The 27,386-nt window shown below is 37.4% G+C and overlaps 2 protein-coding genes across 2 annotated transcripts; one reads left to right on the forward strand and one right to left on the reverse strand.

Moving 5' to 3' along the window:
- Positions 1–2,313: 2,313 nt before the first annotated feature.
- Positions 2,314–21,919, reverse strand: uspl1 (ubiquitin specific peptidase like 1). Its single transcript, XM_060896290.1, has 9 exons — positions 21,827–21,919; positions 13,682–13,830; positions 13,265–13,387; positions 11,603–12,245; positions 11,389–11,499; positions 9,355–9,484; positions 7,447–7,572; positions 7,152–7,312; positions 2,314–4,162 (listed from the first exon to the last, which is right to left on the reverse strand). Exons 2-9 carry the CDS (start codon positions 13,742–13,744, stop codon positions 2,748–2,750), a joined length of 2,772 nt encoding a protein of 923 aa, XP_060752273.1. The 5' UTR covers positions 13,745–13,830; positions 21,827–21,919; the 3' UTR covers positions 2,314–2,747.
- Positions 21,920–23,249: 1,330 nt separating this feature from the next.
- Positions 23,250–26,633, forward strand: hmgb1a (high mobility group box 1a). Its single transcript, XM_060896302.1, has 5 exons — positions 23,250–23,402; positions 24,980–25,139; positions 25,244–25,389; positions 25,512–25,686; positions 25,837–26,633. The coding sequence occupies exons 2-5, from the start codon at positions 24,993–24,995 to the stop codon at positions 25,978–25,980; spliced, it is 612 nt and encodes a 203-aa protein (XP_060752285.1). The 5' UTR covers positions 23,250–23,402; positions 24,980–24,992; the 3' UTR covers positions 25,981–26,633.
- The last annotated feature ends 753 nt before the right edge of the window (positions 26,634–27,386 follow it).

Raw genomic sequence — 27,386 nt, forward strand, 5'->3', positions numbered from 1 at the left:
GCATTTGTAAAGTTTCTTGTTTTTCGGTTGCGAAGAAAATGCTAATTTCTGTTAATCCTTCTATGGCAAGTACCATTATATATTAGCATCAAGCTAAGAGACAGCACACTAAGTTAGCACACTAACTTTCTTCATGCTTGTGAAGAAAGAATGCAATTTAATTCAATGTTCTTTTTTGTGTTTTTTTATTTTTATAGTCTTACAGTGCCTTTATATGAGAGGCTTCACATATATATTTTCTCTCATTGGTCTTACAAAAGTAAAAAAAAAAAAAAAGTGTGTGTGTGTCCTACCTCTTCCTATAATACTCAAACTACCACTTGTTTTAAATATTATCATCATCATCATCATCATCATCATTCACAACCATCACCACCTTAAACATGTTCTTGCTGTATTAGCTCTCAGAGATTTAGACTGATTGTGGATTAGTAGACCATGCCCTAGTGGACCAGTATCCATGTAATCATTAATAGACTTCAGAGAGCACTTTAAGTTGCTATGGATAAAGGGATTTGTGCAAATGGCATAAATGTAAATGAAATGCAAGTAAAAGGAATATTTAAAAAAAATATATAAAATTTGTGTTTTCAATTATGGCTACTTTTTTCACTGTGTATAGCCTTTGTTTTCATGTTCCATTTTCCTTGCTTTGCCTATGTGCTTCATGGAAACATGGCTGTATGATAACCTACAGAACTCTATTGAGAGATTAGCTATCATTCAGTTTTACACCATGCAAATTAAGGGAGGGTGGGTCGCAATTTATGTGAACAACAAATGGTGCAATCCTGGACACATTGTAGTGAAGGAAATTGTGTGCAGCTCCGACATTGAACTGTTAGCAGGAAGTCTCTGTCCATGTTATTTGAATTTGTAAAGAGCACAGACTGAACTGAGCAGAAAAAAAAAAATCAAGGAAAGAGGTTATAGGTGGAAGCTGGAGCATAAACAGAGCTACAGAAATTCTCTTTTAAGTGGCAAAGATCATAATCTCTCCACACTAATTGAAGATAGGAAAAATAATCCTAAAATTGTGATACAATAGCAAAATGAAATAGAAATAAACCACTGCAGAAAAACTGTCACCATTAACATGCAGCAGCAATGACTTGGCAATATTTAAAATATCAGAAAAAATCTTTAAATTAAATTTTAAAACTGACAAGATGATATCCAACCCTGTAGATAAAAACAATATCAGATCAGCATTTAGAAGGTTTCACTCCCCTTCAAAAGACTGAATCCACTCATAGCTAAGCGATAATACCAGTAGCAACTGAAACACTTATAAAAGCAAGACTCATCACTGCTGCCGAGGATAGCTCCATGTGGACAGCCTGGAAATATTGCTGTTGCTACGGTTGGTTTTGCCGTCGGATCAGTCATTGAACGTTTGATGGCTTTAGCTGAAAGTAATTAATGGTAAAAGTACAGTACAATTCTTAAACAATTCTCCAACCGTAGCTCTGCATCTTGGGTATAACCACACTCCAAACATTCCATGTAACCTGAGAATGTTCTGTACACATCTTTCAAGTTTCAAGAAAATCTGTACAGTTACAGCCACTTAAGTTAATTATGCTCAAATTACCAAAAAATAAAAATTAAACAAACATTGTGGCCTGAGCTAAATGAATTTTGGAACAGATGTCAAAATAAATTTTCCACTGAAGGACTTAATATTTGACATAGCAGAAAAAATGACAACACATTAGTCCTTTCAGGTGATTCTGTTCTTGGATGACATGTGGAACCTGACGTGATTGTCTGCTATTGTAACCCATTTCATTTTATTCATTCTGAGATGTTCACATTTGAAATGAGTGACTACACAGGATACTCAAAACTTAGTCCCCCTTGGCTGTTATAACAATTTTTCTGTTGAGAAGGCATTTCAGGAGAATTGGCTGTGGGGATTTGAGCCCATTCATTTAATGGCTGGGCACTTTTGTCAAGTGAAAGCATTTGTAAGGTTGTCCCAAAGCTGTTCACTAGGGTTGAGGTCAGGGCTCTGTTAGGGTCACTGGGGATCTTCGACTCAGAGTCAGGTGCTTCCTATTTTGAGGAAAGCCCATGTGTGTTTGATATTCAAGTGTTCACAAACCTTTGGCCATATAGATATAAATGCATGTAATAGCACCCAAAGAACATACTTTTCTTACCATTGTTATTATTACCTTGGGACCGGAATCTGGATTTCAGTACAGTTACTTTTAGAAAAACATTTTAAAAGGTATTACAAACAAAATAAATAGGTAGCAACATATAGCATCCTCTAGTATTGGATAGAAGTACAATTCAAAAAATACATTTTAAATAAAGCAACTTATGAATTATAAATGGTTATCTTTTTAGGCCAATTTTACTGTGCCTAGTTTATCTGAGGAATTTGAAGTTACATAAAACAGATAAAGAAATATTCCAGTTTATTTAGTTTTACAAAAATCTGCAGTATTTAGTGCATGGTCAGGAGAGTGAAACAAAACATTCAAACATACACATTCCTATATAAATTACAACTTAAATATTTGATTCTATAAGAATCATTTTGATTGCTGATACAAAATCTATTCTTTAAGATGAATGTAAGATGCCAAATCTTAGACTGAGAATTCAGCTGAGCCAAGAAAAGCTTATTTTTTTAATATACTAATGAAATCCATAGCATCTTTATAATGAGAGCTGATCTTTAGCCAGCAATTTTAACTTCCCAAAAACGTATGTGCACTGGTCCAAAGAACTGATCAAAAGAATATATCCATAGCATTAAGTTCAGCATTCTCAAGCTCCCTTGATCCTGGGTTTAATTCAAGAAAGGTTTCATTGGTGGATGATAGGTCATTTAGAAGAGGGACTGGTAGTTCAGAGAGTGGCACAGAGTTCTCCTGAGAGCTGCTTTCTAATGTCCCAGCAGCCTGGCTGTTGGTTAGCATCTCCAAGAGGCCTGTGCTATCAGGTGATTGATTGCTGGTGCTCATGTCTGGTGAAAGCAGCTCAGCAAAGAAATGATCAAATGCTGGGCTATCATAGGCTGATGTACTGGAAGTGACAGAGTATGGTGAGCAAACATCTGTGCTGTCTGGCCTGGGCGTAGACTTACTTCCTTCTATGCTGAGCAGCTGATTCAACTTTGCTAGCTTCTTCTTCTTGGCCTTTAACCTTTTCATCAGTTTCAGTCTGAGAGCTTCAGTTGATAAGACCATCTTTGATGGGGAAGATTTTATGGGGATGTTCTGGCTAGCAGATTTCATCAACGTTGAAACTGAATTCACAGTTGTTATGCCACTAGGACAACTGAATGGCTTCTGCGGAGCAGTGGGCAATTTCACAAATGAATGCTTTAAAAGTCCTCCAGGTATCCCTGGATTGGGTGAGTTCTTTTTTCTGTATCCACCAAAGAGCTCAGCAGGCTTGGCCAGGAGCGGCTCGCTGCAATCAAATCTTTGGTCAATTCTGGGATCTGTGGCATGATGGGGTACTCTTAATGGCGTGGACTGGTGGAAAGCTTGCTGATCTAACAATAGGTGGGAGGTGCTGGGGTCTGAAGAGTGCAGGGTCGGTGGACACTTGCTCACTTTTGAAGGGTCTACTAATTCTGGTGATTTTACCACTGAGGGAAGAATCAATTCTGGTGTATGTGAAACATTGTTAGCACTATCTTTATTGTTTTTTACATTGCTCGCAGTCTGATAAGAGCTTTTCTCTAGCAGGTGAAACGCCTCTGTGACACTAGACTCAGCTGACCCAGTTACCATTTCCTGGTTATTCGGGCAAGAGTCTTCTTTAACATCTGCTTGGACCTCAACTAGTGTAAGCGTGACAATATCACTATGTGAGAGGCCCTCAAAAGTATCAAGCAGTGTGGTACTACCTATTGAAGAATCCAAGTTACTGGCAGACTCACTGCTGTCCTTATTTCCAGTCAATGACTCTATAATGCATGTGTCATCTGCTAAAGAATTGGTTATATTTTGAAAGTCATTGCCGTTCTTACTCATTGTCTCAGTAAGGCTGTTATCAGGGAGACTATCCCGATGTTGGGACTCCTTTGTGGAACCTGCCTCCCAGAAGACAAGATGGAACTGATTGGCTGGGAGTGCAAACCTCCTGTGTGTTATGCAGTGAGGGTGTTTCAAATCATCAAATTCTAGCCATAATCCTGTGGAAAAGTTGAAATTGAAATTAGTTATTTAACTTCACAATAAAAAAAACAATAGAAGACAGTGTTGAATACAATACTTAAACATCCCTATAAACATATCCTTGTACCCTATTTCTATTTGTTCCAGGCACATTCACGTTTTCTTTAACAATTTGGATTGCCTACATAGTTACTGATTTACCATCAACATAACAGTACAGGGAAATCACTCAATTTTAAAATTAATTAAATTAACCTTCCTAGGCAGTCAAATGTTCCATTTTTCCAATATTTTATTAGACCTCCCCTTGGAGCAATTCTTTTAGGTCAGGATTCCATCAGTTCTTGAGATTCATGGAAATCAATTATTGCCTTAGTCTGATTATTTTGACAAGTATTGGTCATAGACCTGTTAAAATGTCCATTTCCATATACTGGCAAAATTAATTCGTTTGTCTTTTTGCCATACCAAATTCTAAAACAAACCTGGGTTAATGGTCTTCTTGCCACCCAGTTTTTACACATTTCCTCTGTTGATCACTTAAATCACATGCTCTAAGTTTGGCCAACATTTAACAATCTGGTTTTATTCTACAGACATTCATGTGCCCAACTTATTGGCATTTAACCATACAGAGCTACTATTGGTAAATGCAACAACATTTACAGGACACTTTAGAAAACAAATTCCAGATTGTGCAGACTGAGAAAAGAGCACAAAGTTTCTTTTGACTACACAAACACTGAGTGAACCAGACAACGATATGGTATGCAAAGCCAATCAGCGAAATACTAGCCTTTCCCTACTAGCCTACTAGAAGGTTCCCATTCTCATTAAGCTCAAACACATCAAAAACCATATATCTGGATCTTAAGTAGGCACATACAGTATTGTTCAAAATACTACAGATCTACCAGCTCCAGTTGGACTCTGTGATACTAAGAGGAGATCTGAACTCCATGTGATCTCCTACACCAATACAACACTTGTCTGACTGTATATTTGTAATCACACCATCTAGTGTCACCCATATGAGGATGGGTTCCCCTTTGAGTCTGGTTCCTCTCAAGGTTTCTTCCTTTACCAATCTAAGGGAGTTTTTCCTTGCCACTGCTGCCTGAGTCACCCCAGACTTGCTCATTGGGGATAAATACACATACATACATACATACATACATACATACATACATACATACATACATACATACATACATACATACATACATACATACATACATACATACATACATACTGAACTATATATATTTTGAATTTTTATTATATTAATTCTTTATATTACTCCTTATGTTTATCTTCTGTTCTATGTTTATGTTCTGTAAAGCTGCTTTGAGACAATGTCCATTGTAAAATGCGCTATACAAATAAACTTGAATTGAATAATAGCAGTACAATGTGACTAACCAGAATAATCCAGGTTTTTAGTATATTTATTGCTACATGGCAAATAAGTTACCAGTAGATTCTCAGAAAACAAACAAGACACAGCATTCATGATATGAATGCTCTTAAGGTTGTGCAATTGGGCAATTAGTTGAAAGGGGTGTGTTAAAAAAAAATAGCAGTGTGGCATTCAATCACTGAGGTCATCAATTTTGTGAAAAAACAGGTGTGAATCAGGTGGCCCCTATTTAAGGATGAAGCCAGCACTTGTTGAACATGCATTTGAAAGCCTGAGGAAAATGGGTCGTTTAAAAGTTAAAAAGTTGATTGGAGAGGGGAAAACCTATAAAGAGGTGCAAAAATTGTAAGCTGTTCAGCTAAAATGATCTCCAATGCCTTAAAATGGAGAGCAAAACCAGAGAGACGTGGAAGAAAACGGAAGACACCCATCATAATGGATCGAAGAATAACCAGAATGGCAAAGGCTCAGTCAATGATCCGCTCCAGGATTTTCAAAGACTGTCTGGAGTTACCTGTAAGTACTGTGACAGTTAGAAGACATGTGAAGCTAATCTATTTTCAAGAATCCCCCGCAAAGTCCCTCTGTTAAAAAAAGGCATGTGCAGAAGAGGTTACAATTTGCCAAAGAACACATCAACTGGCCTAAAGAGAAATGGAGGAACATTTTGTGGACTGATGAGAGTAAAATTGTTCTTTTTGGGTCCAAAGGCCACAGACAGTTTGTGAGATGACCCCCAAACTCTGAATTCAAGCCACAGTACACAGTGAAGACAGTGAAGCATGGTGGTGCAAGCATCATGATATGGGCATGTTTCTCCTACTATGGTATTGGGCCTATTTATCGCATACCAGGGATCATGGATCAGTTTGCATATGTCAAAATACTTCAAGAGGTCATGTTGCCTTATGCTGAAGAGGACATGCCCATGAAATGGTTGTTTCAACAAGACAATGACCCCAAACACACTAGTAAACGAGCAAAGTCTTGGTTCCAAACCAACAAAATTAATGTTATGGAGTGGCCAGCCCAATCCCTGGACCTTAATCCAATCGAGAACTTGTGTTTCTGAAGCAAAAACAAGAAATGTAAATTAATTGTGGAGTGTTGTTAAAAGAATCATGGAGTGGACTAACAGCTGAGAGGTGCCACAAGTTGGCTGACTCCATGCCACACAGATATGAAGCAGTTTTAAAAAACTGTGGTCATACAACTAAAAATTAGTTTAGTGATTCACAGGATTGCTAAATCCTAGAAACAAAAACGTTTGTACAAAATAGTTTTGAGTTTGTACAGTCAACAGCAGACACTGCTATTTTTTTGAACACACCCCTTTCAACTAATTGCCCAATTGCACAGCCTTCAGAGCATGCATATCATGAATGCTGGGTCTTGTTTGTTTTCTGAGAATCTACTGCACCTACTGGTAACTTGTTTGCCACGTAGCAATAAAAAAATATACTAAAAACCTGGATTATTCTGGTTAGTCACATTGTACTGCTATTATTTTGAACAATACTGTAATTAGTTGCCACTGAAAAGCACAGTTCAGTATATAACCTTCATTAGAGAAGACTGACACTCACCATCTGGTTGATGGATCCACGTGACAAAGTGCTCACGTTGTTCATTGTATTGTATAATTGTTCTGATGTTGTACTGTGTGCCGTGGAAATCAAATGCATACTTGGAGAGGTCTCTCCGTGGAAGTCCCTCCAGAAAGTGAAGTGCAAGCACTGAAGAAATTCTGGAGAACACATGAGAAATAACAAATAAAAATACATTTAAAACTCTGGCTCATACATAAAATATACAGCACAGCAATACTGCATACTAAACATCACTGTGGCAAAAGTAATAAAGCATCCATCATGCTTTCACCTTTGTAAGACAAGTTTCCTCTTCTGGTTCTTGTTATGGCAGTTGCGACACTTTTCAACCTGGACTGCTTTGAGTGGGTGCCAATCAGACTTGATCTGTGAAAATGTTGTTACAGTCTTCTCCATGCTATAAATGAGAACCATATTTGTATAAATTTCAGTTTTACAGTAGATTTTCTATATTTAGTAAATAGGCTTGGATATGCTCAGAATTATCCAAATCACATTCAAACCCATTTTTAAAAGAAAACAACAATTGTCAAACAACTGTTGATATTATTGAAAGCTATCCATCTTAAGAATTTCCAAATATGATGTGCCATGGAACACTATAAAGGACAACAACTGTAGAAAATGGGACACTGCTGTGACATTACCAATATAGGACATAGTTTAACAAGACAGCGAAAAAGTATGAAAGGTGTGTAGCTATACCAGCAGTTGAGAAGGCTGTTTTGACAGAAATATGCCAGAAACATCTGCGCTTCCCCTTATACACCTCTGTTAGTTGAATCTGCAGCTTCATCTCTGCCAGGTGTTCTGATATTCAGCAACTGTTATGACTGCCCCAACTCTGAATTCATTTAAAGGACCCATCCGTGTCAAGAATGTGAGTGCTCACTAGGGCTGAAATGATTCCTTAAGTAACTCGAGTAATTAGTATACAAAAAAATCAAAAGCTTCATTTAGTCCATTTATTGTAACTATACACGTAGCACTACATTTCCCTGTGTACTATTATTACTAACGCACAACCTGCTAAACTCGACATGTGATGTGAACACAGACTCGGGAGGAAAACAGAGGAACAAGGAGAAAGCGGCGAGGGGCAAGGAGAAGATTCAGGCGAAAGAAAATGGCAGAAAGTCTGTACTGTAGTGTGTTTTCTGTAAGATTGAACTGGTGAACCACAATAGTACAAGTTTGCTGCCTCAAAATCTCATCCAAAAACACATTGAACACATTGAGCATCAAGTCCACTGATCGGAGTCAACACAAGGTAACATAAGGCAATCTTAGATGAAAACCTGTTCGAGTCTGCAAAAGACTTGAGAGTGGGGTGGAGGTTCACCTTCCAGCAAGACAATGACCCTAAACATACAGCCAGAGCTACAATGGAGTGGTTTAGATCAAAGCATATTTATGTGTTAGAATGGCTCAGTCAAAGTCCAGACCTAAATCCATCTGAGAATCTGTGGCGAGACTTGCAAATCGCTGTTCACAGACGCTTGCCATCCAATCTGATGGAGCTTGAGCTATTTTGCAAGAAGAATGGGCAAAAAATTTCACTCTAGATGTGCAAAGCTGGTAGAGACATACCCCAAAAGACTTGCAGCTGTAATTGCAGCGAAAGGTGGTTCTACAAAGTATTGACTTAGTGGGGGCTGAATACAAATGCACGCCACACTTTTCAGATATTTATTTGTAAAAAAATTTGGATACCATTTATCATTTTCCTTCCACTTCACAATTATGTGCCACTTTGCGTTGGTCCATCACATAAAATCCTATAAAAATACATTTTTGTTTGTAATGTGTCAAAATGTTCAGTGAGTATGAATACTTTTGAAAGGCACTGTAGATGTTTGAATTGAGCCTAGAAAGCAGAGCTAACCATACAACAGCACCAGAACAGTTCTTGAAAATCTTTAATCTCTAAAATTGGCAAACATTTCTTGAATATTGTTTCTACGAAAAATATTTATTTGAAGGCGTGTTCTTTTTTTTTTGCCAATATTACAATTTTACACATTAAATGGAATTTGAAAACTAATTTAATCTGAAACAAATAGGGGTAAAAAGAAAAATGTTTATTCTTCCACTAGGTAGCCGACAGGGTAATCTATTAAAGCAGTGACTAAGCCTGCTATAAACAGTTATAATAGTAAAAAAAAAAATAAAAAAATACCTTGTGCTGAAATTGTATCCACATGACGTGCACCAAAATTCCCACTGACCGGCATGCTGGAAAAGACTATTAGCCCAGTCATCTGACTTTAGGAGAAGAGGGAGTGCAAAGACAGGTGTCTCCTCCGGACCTGCAGAGCAATATTAATATCAAATGATGAAATGTCTTTTCATTTTTGTCGTCATTGTCATTTCAACCATATATAACTGACGTAGTACATTGTGAGATGAAACCGTTTCTCCAAAACCATGGTGCTACATAAAACACAGAGCTAAGGACTTAAAGCAAGTTGTCCTAGCCACAAAGTGCATCATGTTCAACCTAGTGTAAACAGTAAGAGACAAAAGACAGTGAAAACCGCCAATAAAATAAACTACAGAACAAATACTCAAAACACAAAATAGCACTGACCAGTGTGCATTCTGTATATAGTACATTACAATGTGCAAAAATATAGGATTCTAACAAAGAGGGTTCATGTAAACATATATACACTTATGTAATAGCAGTCAGTTTGATAATGCTAAGGAGACACTATGTTAACTCTATGGGGCTATTAGTATTCAAAAAAAAAATCATCATGAATACTCGAACTAAGATTTGACATTCATATGTTGATCATCAGCATGAGTGTAAGGCCTGGAAATGTTCAATGTCCTATAAAAATATTAGTAAAGCAAGTTAATCTTGTTTTTGCTATACACTGTATACATTTGTATTTGTGACCAACAGAAACAAAAAACAATAGATTTTGTGACTTTTGGGAGTTTGTGAGAACTCTCAATCATTTGTAAGAAAAGATAAACTATCAAACAAAAACAAATTTCAACTAATTTGGCCACTGATGAGCTATACTCAAACCTTCCAACAAGATCAACATAAAACAAGGGTTTTATATGTCCATGTGCTCTAAAAGAGAGTGCGCTTTTGGGGATCAACCCAACCATCAATTTTACAAAACACTCATATTGTCATTTAGTCATCTTATTGCAGTAATATACACGTTACATGAATAACTAACTGTCCCAGTAAATGTATGTTCAGCCTGCTGCAATCAGGCAAGCGCTTCCACAGTCTTAGAACTAACAAGGAAATGCTCAGGAGGAGCTTCTTCCCCTAGGATATCAGACTCCTCAATACAGACATGTCCATCTTGCATATCCTTTAGGATTCCAAGAAGATTAATTTACTCTGTTGTAATTCTGCATACTGCACTATACGGTTACTACATGTGACTCACCTGCAGGTTAAATAGATCACATCCAACGTGTAATGTTTGCATATTCTGAACCTTTACTATGTGTAATATTAACACCACCCCATGCTACTACACAAAACATTTCACATCAAAATCACATTCTATAACCCCACCTTTTTTTATTCATTCATTTTTTTAACGTGGTTCTTAAATTTATATTTATATACACAGTCTAGGATGAGTGGCTGCATTCATTTAACTGCAAGTTGCATACTGTAAACTGTAGCAAATAAAAATCTTGAAACTTAACAACATTGTTCCCTGCTTTCTCAAATGTTTGGCAAGGTGGTTTGATTCCAGGTAGTGCAACACTACTGCACTATTGTTCTGTTATACACTAATACATCCAACTTATGATTCTCTTTTGAACTGTGGAAATTAGTATCTGTTGACTTTAAACATATACTTATGTCAATCAACAACAGCATTAAAACCACCGATAGGTGAAGTACAACAGTGATCATCTCTTTACAGTGGCACCTGTCAACGGGTGACATATATTAGGCAGCATCTGAACAGTTCTTAAGGTTGACACAATGGAAGCGAGAAAAATGGGAAAACTTAAGGATCTGAGCGACTTTGACAAGGACCAAATTGTAATGGTTGGAAAACAAGTCGATGCATGTACATATTCACAGAGAGTGATTATTTTATACATATAAGAGAGACAAACAAAGATGCTGTCTATGCTAACTAAATTACAAAATAAAAATGACACCAGAACTGCTAAGCAGATATCAACAAAAATTGCATGTTTCAGGGTAAAGTTTACTTACCCAAATCGCACTGAAGCTTTGGCTGGAGGAACTGGAAGGCAGACATCCGTAGCGCTTCCAGCTCTTGCTCTACATTATAGAGGTCGTCAGAATGTACTCGTACAATGTTGTCTATTGGGATAAAAAGTAAGTATATGTGCAGTTTCCACACAGAGAATGTTGTTCCCCCCCCAAAAAAAAACCCATAATACAAACTAATTACTATCTCACTAACCTTGGCAATGTTGTTCCTTTGCTTTAATATACGTGCAAGACTTTTGGTATGTTACACACAAGTTCTTCACAGTAAAATCTTTGCATTGGAATTTTTCAGTTGAGAATACATTCTCACATGAAGCTTCTCTAATTATCCTAATGTGTACAAGTGCCACAAGCAAGGAATCTAACCAACACAAGTTATCCTTATTTTTCCAGAATAAATGTTGCCGTGTAGGTACCATGTGCAGCAAATCTTCCACAAATAAATCCAGTGTTGAGACCTCACATTTTTTGTCCTGAGTGCTTGATACAGAATCCCTGATTTGGAAATCAGACAATCCTGAATCCTTACAATTGGCATGGGAGGCCTCAGTAGTATTGTCAGCATTCTCAACTATTTGCTTCTTCTGGTGATCATTAATTAACAGTCCATCTTCAATTGAATTGACAGGCACGCTACAGTCACCAACATCAACATTCCAGCATTTTCCAGCAGACACAATACTGGGATCCTCTTTCTTCCTAAACTTGTATGATGGATCAGGGTCTTTGGGCTCCACTTTGTGATAAAACTTTCTCTTGCACCCCTGTATGTCTTGTGATGATGAAAGGATGGCACGGATATTGTCCAATGGTCCACTAACTAGAGGAAAAAGACACTGGATCGGCAGGATTATTAGAAGGTTATTATATGATTAATCCAATAGCATACTGTAGAATGATTTGTAAAGCTTATCTGTAATACTAGCCATTCTGTTCTGTAATGTTCTGCAGTAACAGTAAAAAAAAAAAAAAAAAGTACAATTTTGGTGATTACGTAGGTATGACTAAACAAATTAGCATATCGTGACGTCACTGACTGGGTCTTTAACACGTGCCTTCGGGCGCGTCATTGCAAACCTTATTTTGATGCAGGCTATATAGACTAGACGGGAGAAGGGATGGGAAAAGATCTGGGCACAGTTTTTCCAGAACTTCATGCCAAGTTAAAGCGGTGTCGAGCTGTTTTATTGAATTTTTAAGATGTATTATGGTGCCTGAAACCGTATGACTTTGAACGGTGACCGCGAACATTTTGTTTACTGCAGCCATCATTACCAAGCGCGAACCGTTAACTCTGACAGTGAATGAGAGAATGAGACGAAGCGAACGCACAGGACATCCGTTAACCAATAGTGTAAACATAAATGACGTCACGGGTTTTTATTTAAAAGAAAGAACGTAGCCTTTGTTTGTATGTAGGCCTAGGCAATTTATATATTTACAATACTAAAATATAATTAATATTATTGCTTTTGTATTAGTAGTTTGAAGAGTTAAAAAAAAAAAATTGCTCAGTCTTAAAGCAAATTTACAACCGGTTGGACTTAAAGCAAAAAAAAAAATAAAATAAATTGAGTCGGTCCTAAATTGACAGGGTCGGTCGGGTTACGGCAAACAAGAATATTTTTAAGGATGGCCTTATTATCTGTTATTTACTGAGCAGCTGTAGATACACGGTTATAGGTTCAGGCATAATCATGAATGTCTCCAAGACAAACATTTTAGCATATGTTGTTTTTATATTTTCTAATATATTTTCGGAAATATATTATTTATTTACAGAATACAGTTCCCACTATGCATGGATATCTACACAAATTATAGACTCCAAATGGTAATATATTAAGTGGCTTACCAGTGGACCAGTACAGAGAGTGATGGAGTCTTTAAAGTTGAATTTGTATGAGCGAAGTACATTTATCTGTCCTTTTGCAGAACACCAAGGGCAGGCTCCATTTACAGCTCCTCTTTTTTCAGCCTTAAAAACAAAACATAACTTAGAACACAGTTTATGGAAAAATAATAATAATAATAATAATAATAATTTAAACATCACCAAACCACAAATTCTGGTAATAGCAATTTGAATCACCACCACACCTGGTGAATTACTAAATGTTCTGTAACTTTCGCCTTTTACAAAGATTTCCTTATTTTTTAATACTGTTGAAAGTGATTTGAGTAGGAATGGTTTGCCCAATACATGATCCAATCTTTACTTTAATAATAGCTTTGCACATGTGACAGTAGGGGAGAACAGAGCACAACTGACATTTCCCAAATACCCTGCCAGCGCTGGGCTTGGCACACTTAGATCACAGCCTTCACCGTTCATTTGCCCTTCTCCATTCACTGTAATTTGATGAATCTCCTTGCCATGAACTCAGAATCAGCAAAAAGCTGTGCTCATTGCCTCACACCCTAGGGGGGGAAAAAAACAGGATTCTCAAACATTTTAATATGCAGGAGGAAAAAAACTTTTGTTCTTCTAGCAGCCATAAAAAAATTAATCTAGAAATGTCAGACAAAAACAAAGTAGGAAAACAATTGATATTGCAAGATTTATTGCCTTTTTGTATCTTTTTAATGATTTCAAGATAAAGTTCACGCTTTCAATTACACGTTTGTGCAACTAGATTAACTGCAATTACATTTGAAGATTTCTTTAATATCTAATTTACACTCTATGGCCTCGAATATGTGAATATATACCAATATTTACATTTACGGCATTTTGTGGAAAATCTTATACAGAGTGACTTACAAAACTGCTTTGAAGTCTTGATCAATAAATACACCGATCAGGCATAACACTGACTACTGACAGATGATAACACTCCATCATGGCACCTGTTTGTGGGTGGGCTATATTAGGAAGGTGAACATTTTGGCCTCAAAGTTGATGTGTTAGAAGCAGGACAAATGGGCAAGCATAAGCATTTGAGCAAGTTTGACAAGGGCTAAATTGTGATGGCTGGACCACTGGGTCAGAGCATCTCCGAAACTGCAGCTCTCACTGGGAGTTCCCCATCTGCAGTGGCCAGTATCTGTCAAAAGTGGTCCAAAAGAAGGAACAATTTGGAACCAGCGACAGGGTCATGGGCAGACCATCTACACCATTTATTGGAAATGGTATTCCCTGATGTAGGTGGCCTCTTTCAGCAGGATAATGCACCCTGCCACAAAGCAAAAATGAGTCAGGAATGGTTTGAAGATCACAACAAGTTGAATGTGTTGACTTGGCCTCAAAATTTTGGATTTCAATCCAATCAATCATCTGTGGGATGTACTGAAAAAACAAGGGCCAACCTTGCAACTTACAGGACTTTAAGGATCTGCTGATAACATCTTGGAGCAAGATACCAAAGCATACCCAGTGGAACTGGACTACTGTTGGTCAAGAAAGGATCAACCAATGTGGATAGGAAGAGAAAGGGGGATAGGAGTGATCCTAAAGGATGAGTTTGTGACGACTATTTTAGTGGTGAAAAGAGTGTCAGACAAGGTAATCAGTTTGAAGTTAGAAACTGAAGGGGTGATGTTGAATGTAAGTGGTTATGCTTCACATGTAGGCTGCGAGTTAGAAGAGAAGGAGAGATTCTAGAGTGAGTTAGATGAAGTGAAAGAGTATTCCCAAATTGGAGAGAGTAGTGATTGGAGCAGACTCCAACAGGCATGTTGGTGAGGGAATCAGGAAGTGATGGGCAAGTTTGGTGTTAAGGAAAGGAACCTAGAAGGACAGATAGCGGTAGACTTTGCTAAGCAGATGGAAATGGCTTGTTAACACTTATTTCCAATAGAGAGAGGAACAGAGAGTTACATATAAGAGTGGAGGTAGGAGTATGCAGGTAGACAACATTCTATGCGGACAAAGCAATCTGAGAGAGATGACTGCAAGGTGGTGGTAGGAAAGAATGTAGCCAGATAGAATCGAATGGAGATGTGCAAGATGTGTCTAGTGGTTAGGAATTAAAAAAGAGGAAAGATAGAAAAGTAGACCAAGTTATGGAGTGATCAGGGAGACAGGTAAGAGGGTGTTAGGTGTATCATCTGGAAGGAGAACAGAAGATAAGGAAACGAGGAAATACAGGACAGCTTTCAGAGGAAGAGGCCAGCTAAAAAGAAGTGGGATGTAGAAAGAACAAAGAATATAGGAAGGATTACAAAGAACTGCAGTGCAGAGTGAAGAGGGACATGGCAAAGGCCAAACAGAAATCATATAATGAGTTATATGGCAGGTTAGACATGAGGGAAGGCGAGAAGGAGAGACAGAGTTGGGAAGAATGTGCAACAGATATTGGTGATTAAAGATAGAGATGGAAAAGTACTGACAGGTGACAAGTCTATGCAGAGGAGATTGATGGAATATTTTGAGCTGATGAATGAGGAAAATGAGAAAGACAGGAGGAAGAGGTGAATATTGTAAAGCAGTGTGGTGGAAATTTTACTGAGCAGTTGTTTGTAAGGATTTCACCTTCTATGCCCATGACTGGTTGTTTGTGACTAGAAATTGTTATTGTAAGTGAATGTTTTTTTTTTTGAACAACAGGGACAGAGGGAACTGGAGATGAGATGGTGTGACTTAGACTCAAAAAGCTTCTAATAGTCCTTGGTATGGATAACATTAGCCTGATCAGGAGGTGAGCAGGCGTTGTGCATCTAGGTCAATGATAGATGATGTTTTCCCCTTACATGTTTTCTTGCCTATGCCTATAAAATCATGGCCCTGGCCTTACTCATGCTACACGAGGAGTGTTGGGTCCTGTTGCACAGCAGCACACAATAAATTGTGAAATCGTTTTACCAGTGTGTTACTTCTAAAAACTTCCACAACAGCAGGACAAAGATTAGAAAGAATGAGGTGAGGAAGGCTCTGAGGTGAATCAAGATTGGAAAGGCTATTGGTCCAGATGACAACTAAGGAGGTGTGGAAGTGGAGAGACAGCAGTGGAGATTCTATGTAGATTGTTCAACAGGATTTGAGAGAGAGAGAGAGAGAGAGAGGGAGAGAGAGAGAGAGAGAGAGAGAAAGAGAAGATGCCTGGGGAATGCAGGAGAACTGCCAATCTTTAAGAGCAAATTGATGTGCAGAATTGTAGCAACTACAGAGGCATAAAGTTGATGAGCCATACAATGAAGCTATGGGAAAGAGTAGAGGAAGCTAGGCTAAGAAAGGAAGTGGATATTTGTGAGCGGCAGTATGGCTTCATGCCCAAAAAGAGCAATTTTTTGCAGTGAGAATGTTAATGGAGAAGTACAGAGATGGTTAGAAGGAGCTGCACTGCATCTTTATGGATTTCGAAAAACTGTATGAAGGGTGCAGAGATAGGAGCTTTGATACTGTATGATGATGTCAGGAATGGCAGAAAAGTATGTCAGAGTAGTTCAGGATATGTATGAGAGGCATATGACTGCAGATGTGCTGTAGATCAGGCCATCCTTAAAAATATTCTTGTTTGCCGTAACCAGACAGACCCTGTCAATTTAAGACCGTTTTTTTTTTTTTTTGCCGACTTGCCGGTTGTAAATTTGCGTTAAGACCAACCATTTTTGTCACTCTTCAAACAACTAATACAAAAGCAATAAAATAATATTAATTATATTTTAGTAAGTATTGTAAATATATAAATTGCCTAGGCCTACATACAAACGAAGGCTACGTTCTTTCTTTTAAATAAAAACCTGTGACGTCATCTATGTTTATACTATTGGTTAACGGATGTCACACTATGGCCTGTGCGTTCGCTCCATCTCATACTCTCATTCACTGTCGGAGTCAACGGTTCGCGCTTGGTAATGATGGCTGCGGATGCAGTAAACAAAATGTTCGCGGTCACCGTTCAAAGTCATACGGGTTCAGGCACCATAATACATCTAAAAAAATTCATAAAAACAGCTCGACACCGCTTTAACTTGGCACAAAGTTCTGGAAAAACTGTGCCCAGATCTTTTCCCATCCCTTCTCCCGTCTAGTCTATATAGCCTGCATCAAAATGAGGTTTGCGATGATGCGCCCGAAGGCACGGGTTGAAGACCCAGTCAGTGACGTAACGATATGCTAATTTGTTTAAATTCATACCTACGTAATCACCATCACCAAAATTGTACTTTTTTTTTTTACATTGAAATAGACCTACCTACTGACCCCCTTTTTTTTTTTTTTACTGTTACTGCAAACTTTTTAAGGATGGCCTCAGACAGGAATTCAAGGTGGAGTAGGGCTGGGCGATATGGCTGAAAACTGTATCACGATATCAGTGTTTCATATCGGTCGATATCGATAATTATTGATATTTATGACCCATTTAAAATAAGGACCAGGAGAAAAATATATTACATTTAAACATTTTTATTTTAAACTTAACCTTCCTCTGATCATAATCCCCTCAGTTATTAAGTGTTAGTGCTGCTTGTGCGGTGTTGTAGCTACAGATGTTGTTGGTTGAATACAGCTGTGCTGCAAAGGGTGAGCGTGGCTAAGGCGGCAAGTTTGTGGTATTACCAGTCTTGGTGGGGACGACGGTCTTGCATAATTTGCAGACGACATTGGTCTGACTACGGTAACAAAAAAACCAAAAACTGCCGTACTGGCGAGCTGACTTTTCCTCTTTTATTTAAAATTTCCTCGCTCAATGTGGTTCATTTACTACTTATCAGTCGCCGGTTACTGAAGAGGAATCCAGCAGACCAGAACGAGACAACGATATGGCGCAACCAAACCCGATACTGTTACATGACTGGCTGTTAGCGTTAGGTTACCAAAGGGGATGCACTTATTTCCAGGGATTTCAGATGGACAGGTTGACATATGAAGTCATACAGGAATCTCCATTGACAATGATGTTTGTGGATGATATTGTGATCGATAGTGGTGTAGGGATCAGGTGGAGGAACACCTGGAAAGGTGGAGGTCTGCTTTGGAAAGTCAGTCGTAGTAAGACAGAAAACGTGTGTACAAACACGAGTGAGGGAAGTAGAACAGTGCGGTTATGGGGGTCTGATGTCAAGAAGGGCCATGGGTTTAGGTATTTGCAGCCAACAGTCTAGTGTAGCAGGGAGTGGGGGAACAGAGGTGAAGAGGCAAGTTGGAGTGGGTAGAGAAAAGGGTCAGTAGTGTTGTCAAGAGTGTCAGCAAGAATCAAAGGAAAGGTGTTAAAGACTGTAGTGAGACCAGCTATGATGTATGTGTTGGAGGACTGTAGCAGTGAGGAAGACACGAGGCACAGAGATGAGGATGTTGAGGTTCTCTTTAGGAGTGATGAGGATGGACATAATTAGGAAGGAGCACATCAGAGAGACAGCTCTGGTTGGCCATTTTGGGGTCAAGGTCAGATTGGCTAGATTAAGAGAGTTTGGACATGTACAGAGGAGGGAGAAGGGTTATATTGATAGAAGAATGTTGGAGATGGAGCTGCCAGGTAAGAGGACAAGAGGAAGGCCAAAGAGGAAAGGGTGGGTTGAAAGGGGACATGAAGCTAATTGGTGCAAGAGTAGAGGATGCCGCGAATAGTTAGGTGGAAAGAGATGATCTGCTGTGGTGACCGCTAATGGGGAAAAGCCGAAAGAAGAAAAACAACAATAATGATATGTATAATTGAAATGAATGTACAACAAAAATAAATATTATGCCTGATCTGTGTATAGCAAAATACTGGTTCACAAGGTCATGGACAAAGAAAACAATCATGTAGTAATAATAAAAAAAATAAATAAAAAAAAAAAACTTAGGGAGGTAATATAGCAAGAAAAGCACACACATTTAACGGTGTTAAATATATACATAGTTTTAGAGCACTTCATGCTTCCTTCTGCTGACCAGCTTTTTAAAGATACTGATTTCATTTTCCAGCAGGATTTGGCACCTGCCCACACTGCCAAAAGCACCAAAGGTTGGTTAAATGACGATGGTGTTGGTGAGCTTGACTGGCCGGCAAACTCACCAGATCTGAACCTTGTCAAGAGGAAAATGAGAAACAAGAGACCAAAAAATGCAGATGAGCTGAAGACTACTGTCAAAGAAACCTGGGTTCCATACCACATCAGCAGTGCCACAGACTTATCACCTCCATGCCACGACGAATCGAGGCAGTAATTAAAGCATATAAATGAACTTTTCCACAAAATTCTAATTTACTGAGATGCACCTGTAAGTATGGTGCAAAATGATATGCACATACTCCGCTGAATAGTTCTAGTCTAGGCTAGTGTTTAGTTATTAGCTGGAGGAAGTCTTCAGAGTGTAGCTACTGTGCAAAACTTTGGTATACATACAGAACCAATGCGTGTTATACCATTTTCTTTTCCTCTTTGTATAAAAATGTCAAGACATGTCATTTAAGAGTCTAGATTATTTAAAGTTGTAGAATATATATTATTGTTGTAATAATAAGAATAATAGTGTCACGAATATTTTGCCCCTTTAAAATGGGGTATATGGCCATAAATGTTTGAGAACTCATTAATAACAAAACGAGGCTGGATGCGGCTTCTTATTATTAACATTTACCGTAAATGATGCTGCGAACACGATGTTGTACCTACGCACAATAGACACTCTGTTTAAACTTCAGTGTCATTGTATGTAGATCTTTACGATGTTGCTCGTCTGTATAATATGTTGCTCAAATTGTGCTTTATCCTCATTCATTCATCTTCTATCGCTTATCCGAACTACCTCGGGTCACGGGGAGCCTGTGCCTATCTCAGGCGTCATCGGGCATCAAGGCAGGATACACCCTGGACGGAGTGCCAACCCATCGCAGGGCACACACACACTCTCATTCACTCACGCAATCACACACTACGGTCAATTTTCCAGAGATGCCAATCAACCTACCATGCATGTCTTTGGACCGGGGGAGGAAACCGGAGTACCCGGAGGAAACCCCCGAGGCACAGGGAGAACATGCAAACTCCACACACACAAGGCGGGAATTGAACCCCCAACCCTGGAGGTGTGAGGCGAACGTGCTAACCACTAAGCCACCGTGCCCCCAAATTGTGCTTTATAAATAATAAAAAAAAAGTAAATATTATTTACTTAATATACTATTCATTTACTTGGTTTATAAAATGGCTCATTTATTCAATATTAATCAAGCAGGCCACTTATGACCATAGCTAAAACAGGCCACATCAAGTGGTTAGGATCACTAATATATATATATATATATATATATATATATATATATATATATATATATATATATATATATATATATGTGCGCCCACCTGCCCACTCTTTAGGACTTGTACGACACAAGAACCAGAAACCGGGCAGGAAAAATCACCACTGACCCTTCGCACCCTGAACACAACCTCTTTCAGCTCCTTCCTTTTGGCAGGCGCTACAGAACTTTTGCTTACTAAAACTGCCAGACACAGGAACAGTTTCTTTCCCCAGGCAATCACACTGATCAACAACTCACCATAATTATATTCACTGCTTCTTATCATAAGTACTGCATTATCAGTCATGACATCATGACATCATCTGTATATTACACACTACTGCTGCTGTATATTGTGGAAAAAGCATAATATTGCACAATATTGTTATTTGCACTCCCACACTTTATGTACATAATTGATCGTTCATATTCTATATTCGTACTATTTAATACTCATTCTGTCTATATTGTATCTCATTGTCTTGTATAGTTTGTATAGTATAGTGTTATTTATGTCTGTACTTTTGAGAATCACAAACACTTGGCCAATAAATCTGATTCTGATTCTGAGATATATATATAGATAGATAGATAGATAGATAGATAGATAGATATACACACACACAGGGAATGGAGGGAGAGAGAGCGGGAGTGAGCTAGAACAATGTTACTAGTAGCCAAGCTAGTCCCTAAACTGCTTAATTTGCACGTTCTAAAAACTGTATAAATATTTGCATTCACTGTAATATATAATTTAACTAATGATGTTAAATCGAAACATAGGGTACATACCTCTACTTTCAACTTTAGTGTCATTGTATGTAGATCTTTACGATATGTTGCTCGTCTGTATATGTTGCTCAAAATGTGCTTTATAAATAAAAAATCTACCCATTCACTTACTATGTTTACGCCCTGGTTTATAAAATGGCTAATTTACTCAATATTAATTCAATCAGGCCACTTATGACCATAGCTTAACAGGTCACATCGAGCGGTTAGGATCATTATATATATATATATATATATATATATATATATATATATATATATATATATATATATATATACATACACAGGGGAGGAAGCGAGAGAGAGAGAGAGAGGAGAGACACAACAATGTTACTAGTAGCTAAGCTAGTCTCCAAACTGCTTAATTTGCACGTTCCAGAAACTGTATATATATTTGCATTCACTGTAATGTATAATATAACTAATGATGTTAAATCGAAACATAGGGTACATACCTCTAAACTGACCAGGCGAGGATAAAACCGGCATTTATTAATAAGGTTTGCACGCCAGCGTCTTAGTCCTTCCATGTGCACGCAGCATCTGACGTAGAGTTAACGTTAAACTTCCGGTCGTGTGATCTAGGCAGACAAGAAAATTTCAGCAAAACACTGCCACCACTCGGATTTCAGAAACAAAACAACATAGTAAGTGAATAAAACGTAAGCTAGTTTGAATTCGTAATGCATGGTCTTATTATTGACATTTTAATATCACTTCTGTTCCTGTTGGGTTTTTTCATTTTGGTTGTAATCTCGGATTATCTTTGCTATTGATAAAATGCACTTTATAAAAAATAAAATACTAAACCAAAATGAACAAATAATTATTATCATTAACAGTTACCAATGTTATCATTAACATTCATTAACAGAATGGTTTGGTGATTTATACTCCAAAAGATTTCTGCACTATATAAGTACTTATGTAACTGCGTGTGAAGGTTAAGAAGTCTCACAGTAAAATAATAGTAAGGTTCCTGCCCTCCATTCCTCCTAACAATTTTCATTTGTATACAAAATTAAGTCATAAAACTTCTACTTAAATGGCTAATCATATTAAAAAATAAACACACACACACCTAGGTGTGGTTATGGTAAATATATTACAGGTATGTAAACTTGTAAAAAATATTATTATTATTATTATTATTATTATTATTATTAACATTTAAATACATTTATATGAACCTTTTTTTGCTTTAGTAAATTCACTAACAGTGGAGTAGGTGGCATGCCTTCTGCAAAATTATCTAGAGTTCATTCATTATGCATCCAAACAAAGCACTGAATTCACCTTAAACAGACTAAAGTGAAAGCAAATATTAATTTGGAAATGTATTTAATGAGTGTGCAGGCATTTTTCTCTGTGGAAATATAAATATAATAGGAATTGATCTATTGTATGATTCTTCTCAATTCACCACACTACAAACTCCAAAACTTGCTCATGCTATCTCTAAATGTGTAAAAAAAAATGAAACAAATAAAAATATAAGTAAATAATATATTAACAGCAAGTCATTTAAATTCATAAAAAAGTATGTAAACTGTCAATGCATATTATGCTAAAAAGGTGGACACTGAGTAATGCAGGGTGGAAGCCTTGAAAAGCTTTATTTCATTCAGTGTTTGCTATCAGACAAGAGCGCTCCCTACCACCCTCTATATAAACCCATTGGCCGAGAACTCGCGTGGCGCACATAGAACTATAATACTATAGCTTACACACAGCACACTGTCTACCAACACTGCTTAAAGTTCAGCGTTGAAACATGGTGCAGTTTGTATTTACCCGCCATTTAAAAGATTCATGACGTTTCACAAAAGACATCCAATCCGGCCAGGTCTGTTATTAGAACAATGGAAAGTTTTTAGCTAATCAGAGCAACGTTCGGTTTGGCGGTAGCCAATAGGACGTGAGTCCTACTGAGAGTAATGTTACAGAGCCGAGAGCAGAGTGAGAAGACTGCGTATCGCTATTACCTTCACACAGCCATTGCAGTACATTGAGAATCAGCAGCAGCCTTTGGTAAGTGTCATCCGTAGAAAGTATGGGTTTAAAAAAAAATTTTGAGAATAATGCAATAACACAAAATCGAATGACAAAAACAGACCTAAAATGTCAGCATTTTATGTGTTTATGTTTCTATAAAGGATTTACTAAACATAAATAGCCGTGGTTTTATCATTTCAGCAAAATGAATATAACCTGACTTAGAGAAATTGTATGGCAATAAAATTTTAATTTTGCAAATGTTAAATAATTAGTGTCATATTACGTGTATTGGATAATTTTAAATATCTAACGTTTAACGGACGACTTGGTGCTTCAATTGCGTACAAACAAGGTATATAAACGGTAACACTGGCAGCTAGCGACCTAGCACATCGGTTAGCTAGCCGTTGCAGTGCATACGAAGAGATGCCTCGCATGTGAAAACATCTAGATAAAAAAATAAAGGAGGTCAAATATGTGTTTTGAAATATAAGTTCTGTGTATATTTGTTCAGATGGTCATTTTGGCAGCACTTAAGCAAGGATTAAAATGCCTCTAGATTTGCTCTTCACTGTGTAATGGCTGACTGTACTCGCTTAAGAAACAAGGCGAAGCCACATAGCCTGTGACAAGCGCAGTTAACATCAACTTTTTCAAACCGTGTTTTCTTAAGTTATTAACCACGGATCGGCGCATATTTCACTGGAAAATAAAAATTCAATCTTTCATCGTTTCAGCGAATGTTTTTTCTTAATTATCCATGCATGGGAACGTTGTTTATTTCGTGGTTGAAATAAGGTGGGTATTACGGGCGCTCTGCCCCTATTGCATGCAGTGTAATGGCTGAGCATTGACACAAAGAGAAGGAGCCATATTCTCAGTGTTAGTGCCATGAAGACAAGCGGCCATTCCGAGCCTACTGCAAACTCTACACAGTCCGCACATAGACTTACTGCAGACCAAGTGTATTACTATACACCGGGACGAGTGCATAGGGTTTTCCGATGGAAAATGATGGTCAAGAACACTGATCGTCGCAGTTTATTTGTCGAGTTAAAAAGCGAACAGGAAGGCGGGTGGAGACATTTTAGGAGTACTTTCTTTCATGAAGAAGCCTTTCTCACAAAATGGAAGGAGAAATATAGCCGTCGTTGTTGACCTCCTTTCCCTTAACAAGACGGCTGGTGCGCCATTGCTGTGTATGATTGCATAGGGGAAAACGTATTTCAATAGACATTCGTTTTTTTTTTTGTTTTTTTTTTTTTACTTTTTACAGTTTATTGTAAATAAACACAGAAACTAAAAAAAATAAACGTTCTTTTATTTATTATTCATTTAGAACTTTTTTTAATGTTATTTTTAACAAAAAAGTTAATACATCACAACAACCAGATATGATGTACACTGCAAAGGCAAGCTGTATATTTAATGGAAAAATAAGTCATATTGTCATTTGATTAACAATTTTTTTTTTTTTTTTTTTTTTTTTTTTTTTTTTTTTTTTTTAAATACACATCAAGTCTAGCCTCGTGAGAGTACAAATATTAGCCCTATAGCTTAGTGATTCGGAACACCTTTTAATATTTTGTCCATTATTTAATGTTTTTCAGAGATTTAAGGAAGATGGGGAAAGACCCAACAAAGCCAAGGGGCAAAATGTCCTCTTATGCCTATTTTGTCCAGACCTGCAGAGAGGAACATAAGAAGAAACATCCTGACACATCAGTCAATTTCTCAGAATTCTCTAAAAAGTGCTCTGAGCGGTGGAAGGTATATAGTACTTTGGTGTACATTTTGAAATGGAAAAAAATATCAATTGTAAATTTTTTCTACTGTCTTTTTGCAGCTATTTATTTATTTATTATTTTTTTTAGACTATGTCAGCTAAGGAAAAGGGCAAGTTTGAAGACATGGCCAGACTTGATAAGGCCCGTTATGAACGGGAGATGAAGAACTATGTACCTCCCAGAGGTGAAAAGAAGAAGAGGTTTAAGGACCCCAATGCTCCTAAGAGACCCCCGTAAGACACTTAAAAGGTTTCATCTGTTGTATAGCCCAGGTTAATTTTAGCAGTTGTAAGATGTTTGGTTTATTGTGTTTTAATATGCAATAAATAATATGACCTTCACTCTTGCTCTTAAGGTCAGCCTTTTTCATTTTCTGTGCGGAATATCGGCCCAAGGTAAAAGAGGAGACCCCAGGATTGTCTATTGGAGATGTGGCTAAGAAGCTTGGGGAAATGTGGAACAAGACCTCTGCTGAAGAGAAGCAGCCTTATGAGAAGAAGGCAGCCAAGCTGAAGGAGAAATATGAGAAGGTTTGTGTGTCAAAGTATTTTTTCTTTTTATTTAACAAAATGTCTGAGTTAGTTTTGTGGGATCAAACTATAATGCACTTAATTTTGAAAATACTTACGATGTAAAGGGAAGTTCATTCTTAAATACTGTTATGTTATGATTTTTAAAAGGACATTGCAGCATATCGGAAGGGAAAAGTTGTTGGGGGTGCTGCGAAAGCCCCCACCAAACCAGACAAAGCGGATGACGATGATGACGACGACGATGACGACGACGACGACGACGACGATGATGAAGATGACGATGATGAGTAAATTGGTTACAAAGTGATCTAGAGATTAGATTCTTGTTTATAAAAGCATTTAACCCCCTGTACACACTTAACTATGGCCATAAAATAGGCAAATGTGGAAAACTTAAAAGAAAAAAAAAGTTAAGACAGTGTATATGATATGGTTTTTAAACTGTACAGTCCCCCCTTTTGTATAGTAACACTACAAAAGTGTAATGTGTTTCTCGCCTCCTATCCACTCCTGTTTCACAATACTTTGAATTATTTCCCCTTTTTATTTTTCTGGGTAATGGTAGTCCCTAAAGCCACTATTTTTCCCTATTGTAGTCTAGTGGGGAGGGAGGGGGGTGATAAATTGGCTTGGAATTGGATGTTTAGGTTGCGCATCACACAACTTCATTTAATAAAAGGTTTAAGTTCATATACTTTTACTTTTTTGTTCTTTTTAATTTACTTTCACATCAATATTGTTAGTAAAATGCTGTATCAGTTATTTTAATGTACTTTGAATACCACTGTAATTGCCACAATGACTAAAAAGAAGAGAGAAAATGCAATTGTTACATTGACATTCTGGTATGCTTCTGACATCAATAAACTTTTTTTTTTTTTAAATAAAAATGTTTTCAGTTTTCTACATTGCAATAAAGTTTATATGTGAGCTTAAGAATAGAATTGAGTTTAGTTTTTGTGTGTTGTATGCAATTGTCAAGTGTTTTTTTTTTTTTTTTTTTTTTAATCAAATTATCAACTACCTACTTGGTGTGTGTGTGTATATATGTTTGTGTGTGTGTACATACACATACATGCTCTATATAATTATCAACTGCCTACTTGGTTTTATTTGTGTGTGTATATAATTTATATGTAAAATATACTGTCCACTAAGTCACAGAATGTGGTTCAGTAGACCGCATTATTTTACTAAGGTAAAACGTTACACGTTCTACTAGTTCTTGCATTGCACTGGGTCACCATGCAAGTTTCTAAAATGCTAAAACAACTAAATTCATGTATATTAATCCGCATCTTTTGTTTGCAGTTATTAGAGATTTTAACAATTAAAAAATACATAACACCTTTAACTTTAATATTAAATTTCTTTTTCTGATGTAATGCGGTGTTCCGAGTTCCTAGCCTGATCATCTTGTTCCGAGTTCCTAGCCTGATCATGTTCCTAGCCTGATCATCTCTTCTTACGAAGCTACTTCGTCAATCCTGATATTCTACCGCTGGCTGGAGTCTTGTCACCCAGGGATTGATCTGCATGGTCAATGTTGTCAGTCAGCTGAACTCAGAGTTTATGATGACCCATTAGTTCCTCAGGTGCTCTCGGTTGCACTATTATAAACATTTACGCTATTTACTGTAGAGTGTCACCCAAATGAGGATGGGTTCCCTTCTGAGCCTGGCTCCTCTCAAGGTTTC

Source organism: Tachysurus vachellii, chromosome 20 (assembly GCF_030014155.1).
Source record: "Tachysurus vachellii isolate PV-2020 chromosome 20, HZAU_Pvac_v1, whole genome shotgun sequence".
Lineage (NCBI taxonomy): Eukaryota > Metazoa > Chordata > Actinopteri > Siluriformes > Bagridae > Tachysurus > Tachysurus vachellii.